This window comes from Leptonychotes weddellii, chromosome 6 (assembly GCF_054177405.1).
Source record: "Leptonychotes weddellii isolate Sample4059 chromosome 6, ASM5417740v2, whole genome shotgun sequence".
Classification (NCBI taxonomy): domain Eukaryota; kingdom Metazoa; phylum Chordata; class Mammalia; order Carnivora; family Phocidae; genus Leptonychotes; species Leptonychotes weddellii.
The window spans coordinates 35,968,362-35,982,601 of record NC_138374.1 but is presented as its reverse complement, the minus strand read 5'-3'; the positions used below and the strand labels follow the sequence as shown (position 1 = coordinate 35,982,601).

Sequence of the window (14,240 nt, the reverse complement as noted above, 5' to 3'; positions counted from 1 at the left end):
ATTTATTTATTTATTTATTTATTTATTTATTTATTTGAGAGAGAGAGAGGGAGCAGGGGAAGAGGCAGATGGAGAGGGAAGGAGAGAATCTCAAGCAGACTCCCCACTGAGTGTGGAGCCCAACATGAGGCTCAATGCCACGACCCTGAGATCATGACCTGAGCTGAAACCAAGAAGCAGATGTTCAACCAACTGAGCCACCCCGGTGCCCCTGGCATATATATTTTTTTAAATCTTCTTAAAATCATAAAAGAGCTTACTAGATCAAGATCAGCATAGCACTGGAGATGCTTTTACTCTGGGGCTATTTAGTGATCTTGACTAGGCAACCTAGAAGATGAGATGCAATTTTTGAGTCTTTGCAGTTAGGCATACAAAAGTTGGAGTCCAACACTGCCCAGGGGGAATCCTGGCAAGCTACCACCCTCTTTGGGGCAGGAATGAGGATAAAATATAAATGAACCAACCTCCACATGGCCTGCAGCCCAGTTTCAAGCCATCTGGATGGCTCAGATAATCTCAAGCCTGAAATTGTATGAAGATGATCTTGGTTTGCTGGTGTTACCAGGAACTGGCAAGCAGTGAAAAAAAAAAAAAAAAGTCTTCTATAGAGGAAGATAACTTCACCCTTGGCCTCAAATTGTTCCTACAAATAATTTTTCTAAAAAATATCCAGTACACAATTAAAGTAAACCAAGAACTCTAGACAAAATAAGCAGACACCAGCAGAAATTCCAACAGAAACAGACATGCGGGGTCTCCAGATAGTGGAATTCTCAAACACAGACTACAAAATAAGTATCTTTACTATGATCAAGAAGACAACCTCAAACCTAAAAAACTTGGCAAGAAACTGAGAACTGTAAAAAGTGGCACAGCAGATTTGAAAAAGGATCAAACTAAAATTCTAGAATTAAAGAAATAACTGAAAAAAAAAACAACCATATTGATGACTTTAATAGCAGTTAAGACATGGCTACAGAGAAAATTAGCAAACTGGATTATCAGTAAAAATGAATGATGTATGAACACATATATACATGTAATCCAAAAGAAGAATGAAAAGAGAAAAACACAGAAGAAAAGAGATGTAAAGAATACGATCAGAAGGTATAACATATATTTAACTGAAGTCCCTGAAAGGTGAGAAAGTGGAACCAGAAGCAATATGAGAAGAGATAATGACCCACATTTTTCCAAAAACAGATGAAGGACTTAAATTCAATTTCAAGTATCTCAACAAATCCCAAGCAAGATAAATAAAAAGAAACCTATAGACAGGCACCTTACAAGGGTTTCCAGGCTCCTCCACCCCTGGCTTGCCTGGGAAGGTTACTTGGCCCCTTCTGAACCTCAGTTTTGTAAATACAAAATTAGAAAATACAACCTACTTCATAAGGATGGTAAAATGATTAAATGAGATAATATATGGAAAGTGCTTAGCAAGCACCTGACACATACTTTCTGTAACCGGCTATAAATATTGGCTACTGTTATTTATCATTAACACTTGCCACACCGGCAGAAATCCCCCGTTTACCTGGCAGTCAGGGTGAGAAGGCAAGTCGCCTCTGACTACCACCACACCTTTCTTATACCCCAGAGGTGGTGGTGCAGATATCCAGAAAGGGACCTTCCTCATCCCGGGCTCCCACGCAGGCACCCAGCATGGGACATGGGGCAAGGACCCTCAGGTCCCACCCCTACCCGCCCTGGCCCCGCCCACCCCACGTGGCCACACCCACTCCCAAGGGCCTGCAGAGCTGTTGCCTAGCAGTGTGTGTTGCGCTTTAGCGGGTGCTCGCGGCCGGCCATGCCGAAGGACGCGGTGGTCATCGTTCGCTACGGGCCATACAGGGCAGTCGGCCTGTCTGTGGAGTACCGCACCTTCCGCCTAGAGGGCCTGCAAGGTGGGCAGCCGAGCGTCGGACGCCACTCAACTCCATGTGCCCAGGTGCACCCCAGCCTCTGAACACCCAATGCAGGCTGTGCTCTCTGCCTCTACCTCCTTCCTTCCTCAGACCCTGACCAAGTCCGTAACCTCCAGAAAGTCTTCCCACGGGGGACCAGGCAGTTTACACAAGTTATTTGGATAGGAGGGATTACATACCCTGCTTTAGGCATTGGAAAACTGAAGATCAAGAACATTAAGTGACTTTTCCAAGGTCATATGGCTGGAAAATGGTGGAGAGTCTATACCTTCAGCATTCAATCAGGCAACAAACTTTTCCTGAGCACCTAATGTGTGTTGGACACTCTTCCAGGTACTGGAGACACACTGGGGAACAAAGATAGGTGTCCTTCAAGTGACCTTCTCACTGTTGACTACTAGTTGACAGTTGTGCCTGGGCCTCCAACAGAGGAACATAAGCATAGTGGGACCCGCCACGGGCCATAATTGGAGGGGAGAGGGGGAGATCTGGAAAGGTTTATTCACTAGAATTTTACTTGAGTTGAGTTTTAAAGAGCAAGGAGAAAATAACCAGGTAAAGAGAAGAAAAAGCATGCCAGACAGAGGGACCGGAATTTGGAGGACCATGTTCCTTTTCGGCCATCTTAAACTCCATGTGTTTTTGGCTACATAGATGGAGGTACTGAGTTAGCTCGGCAGTTCTGGAGTTCAGAGAAAAAGTCTGAGCTAGAGATAGAAAGGTCTGAGTCATGGACTTGGGGACGACATACAGAGAGAGAAGAGAGCCCAGGACTGAGTCTTCAGTGCTTTAAAATGCTCTAATGTCCCAACGAAAGCTTCTCGCCAGCTTTCTCTCTCAGGCTTCATGAGGTTCGTTGTATGTCTCAACAGTCTTTTGCCCAGACAGCTATGTATTTTTCATTTGCCCGCGTCCTGCCCACGGCTTTTCCACCCTGTGTGCATTCTGCATTAGGTGAAACAGAGACAAGGGCCTTGTGCCAGTCCTTGAGGTAGCCCCCAGACAGGGCAGCAGAGACAAACACAGGAATTTGCAAACAAGGTGTGCTCTGCTCCCTCTAGACTCAGGAACCAGGGCCCACACAGGGGACAGGGGCTGCCATCTTCAAGGCTGCCAGCAAGCCGGGGAGGAGGTGGGGCAAGGGCAAGTTGAGAGGTCACAAAGCTTTCTTACCACTTTCAAGTTGCCTTTGTCTTGACTCAGCATTTACTCTTTTGCCAACTTTGACTATTTTCCAGAGTTCTGACAAAGTGGGTTCTCACAGTTTCTGGTGGGTTTTTTAACTTCTTTGTGGAGAAACGGGAGTTTGAAGTGCCTACTCCACCATTTTGCCGCTGTCTGCAGACCCTTTTTAATTATGTTTCTTGCTGCTGCCACAATCTGCATGACTGTATAGAGTTCAACTAGATCATCTCCATACCAAGAATTATAGTAAAGGAGAATGCATAAATAAACATTTGTTATAGCGCACAATTTACAAGTATTGAGGCGGGGGGAGGGGGACTTCCCATATAGTTTGCACACAAATCCCATTGACTCAACTGATCACCTCTGGTCACTTGTCTTCTACTTGCTTTCTTGGCACTGCTGGCAGAGCAGAGATTAAGCACAAGGACTCTGAAGTCCAACCAGTCTCCTTTTGAATTCATCTTCACCATTTAGTAGCTGTGTGGCTAAAGTCAAGATCAAGTTATTTTACCTTTCTGAGCCTCAGTTTACCTACTGGTAAAATGGGAGCAGATTCCTACCTCACTGATGTGAGATTCCAATGGGAAAATGCACACAGTCACGAATATCATTCCTGCACATTGTAAATGCTCAACAAGCATTAGTCTTACTACTCCAGGGCAGGGGGGTTACTAGGAAGGGGAGGAGGGAGCAGCGTGGGGCATGCTGGGGAGCAGCAAGCAGCTGGGTCAGGCTGGAGGATGCTATGCAACGAGAGAGTCAGGCCTGTTTTACCCTTGACAACAGGGAGCCAGCAACATTTCTTGAGCTAAAGAATAAGATTAAGGATGTGCCTTAAGAGGCCAATTCTGAAAGAAGAGATTTGGGGAGGGGAAGTGAGAGAAAACAAATTATTAAGAAATATTAAGAGATTAGAAATTAAGTTCTGAAGTTCAGGAGAAAGACAAAGAAAACTACCTGACTACTAAAGACTACTTGAGTCAGAAGTAGTTGTGACTTTTTTTTTTTTTTTTAAGATTTTATTTATTTATTTATTTATTTGACAGAGAGTGAGAGAGCACAAACAGGGGGAGTGGGTGAGGGAGAAGCGGCTCCCTGCTTAGAGCCCGACTCGGGACTCGATGCCAGGACCCCGGGATCACAACCCAAGCAGAAGGCAGATGCTCAACCAACCGAGCCACCCAAGTGCCCCAGTAGTTGTGACTTTAAATAACATCTATCTGCTAATGACTCCCGAACTTATCTCTCCAATCAGGACCTCTCATTGTCACTGGATGGTTGGTAGGCATCTCAGGCTAATATGTCCAAAGTCTCTAAACTGACCTCTTAATACCCAGCACCCCCCAACCCCTCCTGCATTCTCCTCATCTCAGTGCACACAGCTCCAGTCTTTCAGTTACTCAGGCCAAAAAGCTCACAGGCATCTTTCTTTTTTTATTTTTTATTTAAATTCAATTTAGTTAACATATAGTGTTATTAGTTTCAGAGGTAGAATTTAGTGATTCATCAGTTGCATATAACAACATCCAGTGCTCAGTACATCACGTGCCCTCCTTAATGCCCATCACCAAGTTACTCCATCCCCCCACCCACCTCCCTTCCAGCGACCCTCAGTTTGTTTCCTAGAATTAAGAGTCTTATGGTTTGTCTTCCTGTCTGTTTTCATCTTATTTTATTTTTCCTTCCCTTCCCCTATGTTCATCTGTTTTGTTTTTTAAATTCCACGTATGAGTGAAATCATATGGTGATTGTCTTCCCTGACTGACTTATTTCACTTAGCATAATCCCCTCTAGTTCCATTCAGGTTGTTGCAAATGACAAGAGTTCATTCTTTTTGATGGCTGAGTAATATTCCATTGTATATATACACCACATCTTCTTTATCCATTCATCTGTCAATGGACATCTGGGCTCTTTCTGGGTTTGGCTATTGTGGACATTGCTGCTATAAACATTGGGATGCATATGCCCCTTCGGATCACTATGTTTGTATCCTTTGGATAAATACCTAGTAGTGCAGTTGCTGGGTCATAGGGTAGCTCTATTTTTAACTTTTTGAGGAACCTCCATACTGTTTTCCAGAGTAGCTGCACCAGCTTGCATTCCGACCAACAGTGTAGGAGGGCTCCCTTTTCTCCACATCCTCACCAACATCTGTCGTTCCCTGACTTGTTAATTCTAGCCATTCTGACTAGTGTGAGGTGGTATCTCATTGAGGTTTTGATTTGTATTTCCCTGATGCCAAGTGATGTGGAGCAGTTTTTCATGTGTCTGTTGGCCATTTGTATGTTGTCTTTGCAGAAATGTCTGTTCATGTCACAGGCATCTTTCTGTCCTCTCTTTGCCTCACACTCATCACAGCCACCATCATCATTTCCTGCCTGGACCAGTGCCCTGGCCTCTTCCCTGAGCTCCCTGTGGCCACCCTCATCCCCTGCAGTCCGTCCTCAGCACCAAAGCCAGGTGATGTCTTTAAACTTGAGTCAGAGCACAGCCTGTGCCTCCAAGAACATCCTGGGGGCTCCCAGCTCACTCAAGGGAGAAGCCAAAGGCTTACAGTGGCCTTCCTGGTGCACTTTGGCCTTGGGGCTTGGCCATTGCTCCACCTGGAATTCTCTTTCTCCAGATCTCTGCCTGGTCCTCACTCTCCGCTCTCTCACAGCCCCTGGGTGTTTCTCAAAAGTCACCTTCATCCATAGGCGCTCCTTGACCTTCCCCATCGAAAATGTCAACACCTCCCTCTGCCCCTCTTCCCTATCTCCATTCCTTCCTTTTTTTTTTTTTAAGATTTTATTTATTTATTTGACAGAGAGAGAGAGGGAGAGCACAAGCAGGGGGAGTGGGAAAAGGAGAGGGAGAGGGAGAAGCAGACTCCCCACTGAGCAGGGAGCCAGATGCGGGGCTCAAACCCAGGACCCTGAGATCATGACCTGAGCTGAAACCAAGAGTCAGACGCTCAACCAAATGAGCCATCCAGGCATCCCTGTGCTAGGTACATCTAAAGGGTCAATAAACATGAGTTAAAATAAACGTGAATGGAGCTGAACACTGGATCCACAGGAGGTGAGACTTGGGGAGAAAGCAAGGAAAGGTGTGAACAGCAGTGGCCCCTCTGACGGGCGCAGAGGTAGGAAAGAACCCAGAGCAAAGGAGGCCAGTGAGATGAGGATTTCAAGAAGAAAATGGCTAATGGGCACCAAACTGTTAAGTAGGAGTCATTTCTAGAAAAAGATGAATTCATGGCTGATGAACGACATAGAAAAAAGTGTTCTTTTTTTTTTTTTAAAGATTTTATTTATTTATTTGACAGAGAGAGACACAGCGAGAGAAGGAACACAAGCAGGGGGAGTGGGAGAGGGAGAAGCAGGCTTCCCCGCAGAGCAGGGAGCCTGATGTGGGACTCGATCCCAGGACCCTGGGATCATGACCTAAGCCGAAGGCAGTCGCTCAACCGACTGAGCCACCCAGGCGCCCCGAAAAAAGTGTTCTTAAAGACTTGCAATGAGAAGGCAAGATGGCACAGAAACTTCAGAGGGCAACTTGACCATGTCTTAAAATTTAACCATGAACTGTAGAACCCAGCTACTCCATTGTTCAGTCTCTTTCATATCTTTCATATATATACTCGCACATGTACATAGAGGCATGCCCAGGAATGTTTTCTGCAATGTTGTTGCTGATAGTGAAGAATTGAGAACAACCAGAGAAAGGACTGGCTTAAATAAATTGTAGTCCATCCATCCCATGAAATGCAGTGCAGCAGATCCATGTATATTGATAGGGCGGGATCACCACGACACAGCAGTGAGGGAATAAGGTGTGTTCCTGAATTCCACCTACACTGTGATCCCATTTCCACTGAAAATGACAAAGAGAAGGGGAGAGGGATTAATATGGTGATTTAACAGTTTTTGTCCTATAATTTCAAGGTTTTTAAAAAATCGTGGGCCTGCATTACATTTATAATCTGATAAAATTTTAGAGTTCAAAATAGTTTGGGGTTTTTTTTAACCAGCAAAAGTATTTTCTTTTCTTTCTTTATTTATTTATCTATTTAAGATTTTATTTATTTTTGAGAGAGAGAGGGAGAGAGAGTGAGCACGAAGGGAGGGGGGAGCAGCAGAGGGAGAAGCAGGCTTCCCGCGGAGCAGGGAGCCCGATGCGGAACTTGATCCCAAGACCCTGAGATCATGACCTGAGCCGAAGGCAGACGCTTAACCGACTGAGCCACCCAGGTGCCCCAGAAAGTATTTTAAAGAAGTAAGAAAGGAGGGGCGCCTGGGTGGCTCAGTCGGTTAAGCGACTGCCTTCGGCTCAGGTCATGATCCTGGAGTCCCTGGATCGAGTCCCGCATCGGGCTCCCTGCTTGGCGGGGAGTCTGCTTCTCCCTCTGACCCTCCTCCCTCTCATGCTCTCTGTCTCTCATTCTCTCTCTTGCAAATAAATAAATAAAATCTTTAAAAACAAAAAACAAAAAACAAAAGAAGTAAGAAAGGAGATAGGTCCGAGTGTCGATCTGCTAAGAGGGGCGGGGAGAACTGAGTGAGCCACTGAGTGCGCTAATGGCTCCCCACCTCTGAGAGCACAGGGTCAAGAGAAGGTGGGCCGAAGCCTCCACCTGCAGGAGGTGGAAAAGCAGGGAGAGATGAGGAAGCCAAGAGCATAAGCAGCTCTTCCCACAGTAGGGGAGGGGAAGGAGTATCTTGAGAAGATCAAGGGGAGAATTTTTGTGGTTGAAGGAGAAGAGCATTGCAAGCTACCAGCAGGTGGTTGATTTTTAAAGTTAGTTTGTGTATTCCTGAATGATAATTCATATAATGTCAGCAGCCAGCATTTCCTGAGGGCTGCTGACAAATGCCAGGATGCTAACAAAAGCAAGGATCTGCTCCTCTCCCTGTCCCCCACTCCCTCCACCACTTTAGAGTCAATCACACTAAGCACAGAGTGGTGTATTTGCAGGTCCTCCTCTGTAAAATCTGCATCTCAGTTCTGTACGTTTCTTTGAAAATCATAGCCCTTTAGCATGTCCCGAAGCCTTGCTGGCTTTGGAAATATGCCTGATCTTTCCTGAACTTACCGTGCCTTAAGGAATCTGAAAATGTTCATTCCTTATTACCCACAAATTATAATAGTTCAGCAAAAATGTCTCTACTATGGCCTCAATATTGATGAGATTAAACTATCTAATGCTTAACAGCAAGTCCAAAGTAATTCCCTGGCCATCGTAGCTCCTTGTCTGCTGTCCCGAATGAAGTCTGTCAAATGACCTGCTAAAAGGAACGAAAAGGAATTGAAACCGACCCAGAAAGATAGGATCCACCCTTATTTAGCTAAGATGCTCTCTGTTCCGTTCTCCCGTCCCTAGCTCCGCATTAGCTGCACACATTAATGGTCATCAGCTCTGCAACTGGGCCGAGCAGAGGAGGGGGAGATGCCTGCCTGTCTGTTTGCTGTGACTTCCGAGCTAGCTGTGTTTAAATCACTCCCAGATGGTGCCTGTGCTGAGAAGAGGGAGGCTTTTCCGTGTTCCTTCATTTTACCCAGATCCCCCTTGAAGAATGAGGTGCCACTTCAAAGAGGCAGGCATTCTGTGGGTGGCCTTACAGCTTCTGGTTGATTTATGCTGGAGTTTAGCCACTGCCTTTGGAAAGACTTTGTTGCATGGAGTCTATTTATCTGACCTTTCTTTGACTAGACAACCCCATAGGAGCTCGTAGGAAAAAATGGGGCCTCCATGTAGAGAGGTGGCATTTGGATGAGCTGCAGGAATTCTGGTGCTTCTCCAAGTTTGATCCCTTAAGCCCGCGCTGACCACCCTGTAGCTGGGCTCGGCACAGCCTGGACGGATGAGAAGGGGACAGGCGTCCTGAGGATGAATATAGGATGTGGACTCTGAGGTGGCTCATCGCTTTCATAAGAATCAGACTTAGTTCACTCAGTGTCCAAAAGAGTCATTGGAGGTAGCCAGCACCATTACATTGAGCTCATTTATTTAACAAGCTGTTTTAACACCAGGCACTGGGTTTGGGGGTGGGGTAGTTTATGGTCAGTGAGGGAGACATGTGCCCTTAAAGGGCCCGAGAGCCCATGCTTTGCGAACCATATAGAAGGTGAAGTGAAGGGTGATATAGTCTCTTAAGAGGATTTCTTCCGGTCGGGCTTCGTTGGCTCAGGTATGAGGCAGACTCACATTATTTGGCACCACCGACTTCCATAGGGTAAGTTATTTGGTGCATCGAGTCCTGTTTCTTAGATACACTTGGCCATGAAGGAGGACTGCTGTTGTCATAAAGCAAACCCCAAACCCAGGTGCTCCATGAGACTCGGTCAGACGGGGCCCTGCCCTGTGCGAAAGGAAAGCGCTGTGGCGGGCCGCGTGGTGCACAGCTTCTCAGGGGCTCCTCCTGCAGAGCCCGTCCTCACTTACACTGCAGTCACGGTGGGCCACACAGAACCCGTGCCTCCTTCTCTCCAGAACCCCCAGGCCTTACAGAGTGGGTGTTGTGTGTGAGTAGGATAGAGGCAACACCTTGTCTCCAGAGATGGGGTGGGAATGGAGAGGCTCGTTTGTTCCTGATTTCTTCCTATCAAATTGAAGTCCATTTCCCAGGAGCATCTTCTGACAAAGCAAAGCCAAGGTCCTGGAGGCCAAATTGCCTCCCACCCACTCACCTGCAGCTTTTCCCTCTCGGGTGACACGTCCCCACTCCTGAGGGGGTGCTGTTGGGAGAGTGTCTGATCCCCAGATCCACTGGCCATCCCAAACTGCATGGACCACTTCATTTAAACAAGTCATTGGTCCAAGCTGAGTGCCTTCCTCCAAAGATGTTTAAGACAGGACACTTAAACAGGATACAATAACATAAATATGCCAGAGAAGAAGAGGTGGGTGTTCCGTAGAGAGAGGCGTTAGCTGATGCAGGGTCAATTAGGGCCACCACTGGGTGCCTGAGGAGCGCTATCTTGTTAATGGAGATCCTCACTGAGTTACTCTCTGAAGTTCCTTTCCAGAAGTGAAATTAAAATCACGCAATTAAAATGTTCACAGTTGGGGCTGGATGTTCTTGAACTGATTGAAAGATGAAGAAGTGGACACGCCAACGTTTTAAAACAGCAGTTGTCTCTGTAATTAAATGCAATTAACCGACATAACTGTCTGCTTTTCTGCACATAAGACTGATTGAAATTCTAAGACTTTAAAAAAACAAAACAAAACATGACCTTCCTCTGATTCCTCTTCCCATCTTAACCAAAATTCTCACCAATGTATGAAGACCATCCAAGACGGTGGTTTAGCACACTGATTCTACCACCAATGTTACGTGGTGGACATATTAAGAAAACTGAGGAGAGACACGTTAGAGAACACAGAACCCCAAGATGGTCAATGCACATCATTTCACCTAAATGCATATATTTTTGGATTTCCACAATAGAGGATAGATCTAAAACTTTTCCATGGCTGATCTCTAGAGAAGTGATAACCAAAAAGCAGCTCCCAAAGTTTAGCTCATTAGCTTTAAAAAAAAAAAAAAGGCACTTTGTTTCTTATTATTATAGAAAATCTGGAAAATGCCGAAAGAATAAAAAGGAAGAGGTTTCACATACTATTACCACAGAGATATACCCACTGAGTGTTTCCTTTTCTTTTCCTATTACATATACATATTTTAATTAGTATTAAAGATATATTTTCATAGATACTATATATATATACCCTGATTGCTTGCTTATGTTACAAATATTTTTCTTGCTATTTAAAAAATTCATAAACATCTTTTGAAGTGTTTGAATAAAACCTCATCATATGGACCCACCATCATTTGCTTGACCATCCTCTTCTGATTAGGACAGTAGGTTATTCAAAGTATTTTCTATTGTAATACTGCAGAAAGGAACATCTTGTTACAAAAGTCTGCCTGAATTTTTTATTTTTCCTGAGGAGGCTTTCTTATAAGTGCAATTTCCCGGGCCAGAGTTTAGTTCATTTTGTAATTCTACATTTTCTTGAGGCTTTTGAGGCTTTCAGTCTGTACTGCCAAATTACCTCCAGAAAGGTGACCAATTTATTTTTCCACCCACGGGATAAGAAGTCACCTGATTCCCCACATGCCTTCCAACACTGAGTATCATCTCTATGATAAAAGTTCAAAAACTCTTCCTAGAGACATCTCATATTTTTCACACATCCTATGGGTCTGAGGCAAATTGTAACCAAAACCTGAATTGCTCAGGTCCCTGGCTGCACTTGCCAGCAAAGATGAGGGCACATCTGGGCCAGCGCCAGGTAGGTACCCACCAGCGCAGCTGAGTTAAGCCAGGGGCGACTGGAGAACAAGTCAGCTGCCACCATCCATGAAGACATCTGCACATCAGGTTAATCTAGAGCCTGTCCCCATGCTACCCACATCCGTCTTCATCTTTTGCAGCTGTGTTGACCAGAGATGGACACAAGGTCATCCTAGAGAAGATAGAAGACTGGAATGTGGTAGAACTCATGGTGAACGAAGAAATTGTCTTCCACTCTAACATCAAAGACTTGGAGTTTGGTAAGTCCTTCAGCACTGCTCCCAACCAGCACTTTGCCTTCTCGGAAGCATGCTCGATTTCAAGTGGAAGTGGCCAGTGGGCTATGCCCACATTCAAGTTGGGTTTTTTTCTGTGTTTTAAATTCTTACTCAAAACCCTGTTCTCTGTGTTACATGCATGAGCACATCCTAAATCACACAGAGTTAAGGTGCTTGATGCTCTGGACTTCTTCCCAGGACACTGGAAATAAAAGAGGGACAGAAAGAAAAATGAAGTTTTAGCCCTAGATTTCAAATGATATCATGGGAATTTAGGGGTAAGAGGTTTGGGGTTTTTCTTTTTCTTTCTTTTTCTTTTCACATGTGTTTTATTACGGTTTGCCTCCAAAACAGTTTTTGTTCCATTTGACTATTCTACATGGGCTCGCTAAGACAATGAGAGTCGCTACACTGGCAATGCGTGGAATTATTAGTGAGGGTCTAGGGATCTCTCGGCCCTGGAGAGCTTCCTGCCGGGCAGGCTGGCATCACGCCTCCCACACTCTGCTCAGAAATAAAAGCTTGTGCAATCCACTCATACTCTGTTAAAGGCTAGTTAACAATTGACGTGCCAGTGTACTTTGAGACTTGACCTCTAGTGGAAGCCATGTCTTCTATGACATGACATTGTATAGAAAACTGGCCAAAAGAAAATCATACCTATTTCCCCAGGAGGTGATGGTAAACTAGACCCGCTGTGTGAAGAGGCCAGGATAGCCGTCCTAAATGCCTACTGATCTCCTCGTCCAAACAGGCATCTGAAGTCAACAGAACAGCAGCTGCTTCTGGCCCTTCTATGCAGCAAACAAAAGCAGCTCTAGGTTTTGAAGGCTCTAGCAGGTAACGCCAGCCTGTCCTTCAGCCTGCCCGGCACAGTGTCTCTCACCTGGCTGCACGGAAGCAGGGCCCACACAAATAATAAACATCATTTGCAGCATCTTTCAATCTCAACCCACAGGGAGAGTCCTCCAATATCAATCAGGTACACGTTGAGCTGAAGGAAATAATAAAATGCAATCTAATAACAAAGCGCCATCCCATCCTAATAACAGAGTTTGCCAGAAGCATCTGAGAGTCCATTCTATAGTAAGTAAAGAGCTAGGAACAGGTGAAATTAAAGATTGGGCAGAAAGGGGAGCAGGGAGGGAGAATAGGGGGCCCTTGAAAATCTGAACCAAAAGTTAATGTCAGTATTTGGAAACCCGGCTATCTCTACAGGTTGGTTTCTTGCTCCCAGTGCAATCGTATTTTAAATGTTCACATACACGCACCTAAAGTCAAATCATCAGCTATTCTTTAGAACAAGAAAATTATCTGCCTTGTTTTGCATTCGCCAGTCCAATGAGCCGCTCTGAAGAGGGCCCAGAAGAACGCAGGGCAGAAGGGTCATGCGGCTCCTTATTCGTGTGGGGGAAAACACAGCCTTGCGGAGTTAAGGAAGGATTTCAGTTACGGTCAGTGTAAAAATCAGCCATGTCAACATGATGTTCTTTGTACTTTCAGGTCCGAGACACCCAACTGTAGCACACGTTCTTCTATAGAGAAATGCAGATATTGATCTGATGACGTTAAATATGAGGTCATGGTAAAAAGGCATCACACCTTGGAGGAGAAATAGGAGAAAGAGGGTTCCTTCACAGAAGACTCGGGGCACCCTGGTGAAAGAGAAGAGCTTTCAGGGCTCGGAGCACACACCCCCCCAGGGAGGCAGCCACCCTGCTCCCTGTGGTTTCCGTGTACCTGGGGAGCCACCCTTTCCATCCCTCCTGGTGGCCTCAAGCCCCCTGCACCCCAGAACTTCAAAGGCCATCTGGGAGGCGATGAAACCACTGTACAAGTTCTCTCTCGTATGTGAGGAGAAGGGGGATGTAATTTTAATTTTCAGCCCAAGCTTCACTTACCAGGTTTCATTCAGAGATTACCATCACTTAGGACTCTGGAAATATTTAATCATCCTCACTGAGAACCTGAGGCTAAAAAACTTTCCTCCTGGTGTCTGGTGCCGGTTTTCACACGTCTTTAGTAACCCTCGATTTAGTCCCTCTTTCTCAAAGACCAGTTTAAGTTATTATAGAGGTAGCATTCTGCTTTCGTATGAACATTTTACTCCAAGAGAAATACATTTTCATTAGAGTAAAATGGAAAAATATAGGTGAGGATAAAGTACAAATTTGATGTTTTGGTATATTTCAATTTGGTTTTCTTTGATTTATGTCTGATTATTCATTAAGAGATAAACAGAGAAATTGATTTCACTCATTCAGGATCACACATTGTATGTACCCAATTACGTATCTATTTTTTAATTTAACATTTTATGTTGATCCTCTTCCTGTGTGATTAAAACATTTGTCTTAGCATTCTTTTTTTTTAAGATTTTATTTATTTATTTGTCAGAGAAAGAGAGAGAGCACAAGCAGTGGGAGTGGCAGGAGAGGGAGAAGCAGGCTCCCCGCTGAGCAAGGAGACCAATGTGGGGCTCAATCCCAGGACCCTGGGATCATGACCTGAGCTAAAGGCAGACGCTTAACCAACTGAGCCACCCAGGTGTCCC

General features: G+C 45.1%; 1 protein-coding gene across 1 annotated transcript; it reads left to right on the top strand.

The window, feature by feature from the left end:
- Positions 1-1,813: 1,813 nt before the first annotated feature.
- Positions 1,814-12,423, top strand: C6H10orf53 (chromosome 6 C10orf53 homolog). The gene is made up of 3 exons (XM_081823126.1): positions 1,814-1,910; positions 11,549-11,668; positions 12,359-12,423. Exons 1-3 carry the CDS (start codon positions 1,814-1,816, stop codon positions 12,421-12,423), a joined length of 282 nt encoding a protein of 93 aa, XP_081679252.1.
- Positions 12,424-14,240: the final 1,817 nt, after the last annotated feature.

What these genes read in the sequence shown, in the direction of transcription:
- C6H10orf53 (XM_081823126.1), top strand. Translation starts at nt 1,814, where the DNA reads ATGCCGAAGGACGCGGTGGTCATCGTTCGCTACGGGCCATACAGGGCA. An exon ending in CCGCCTAGAGGGCCTGCAAG is followed by an intron (nt 1,911 to 11,548) that starts GTGGGCAGCCGA and finishes CATCTTTTGCAG; the next exon opens with CTGTGTTGACCAGAGATGGA. An exon ending in CATCAAAGACTTGGAGTTTG is followed by an intron (nt 11,669 to 12,358) that starts GTAAGTCCTTCA and finishes CTATTTCCCCAG; the next exon opens with GAGGTGATGGTAAACTAGAC.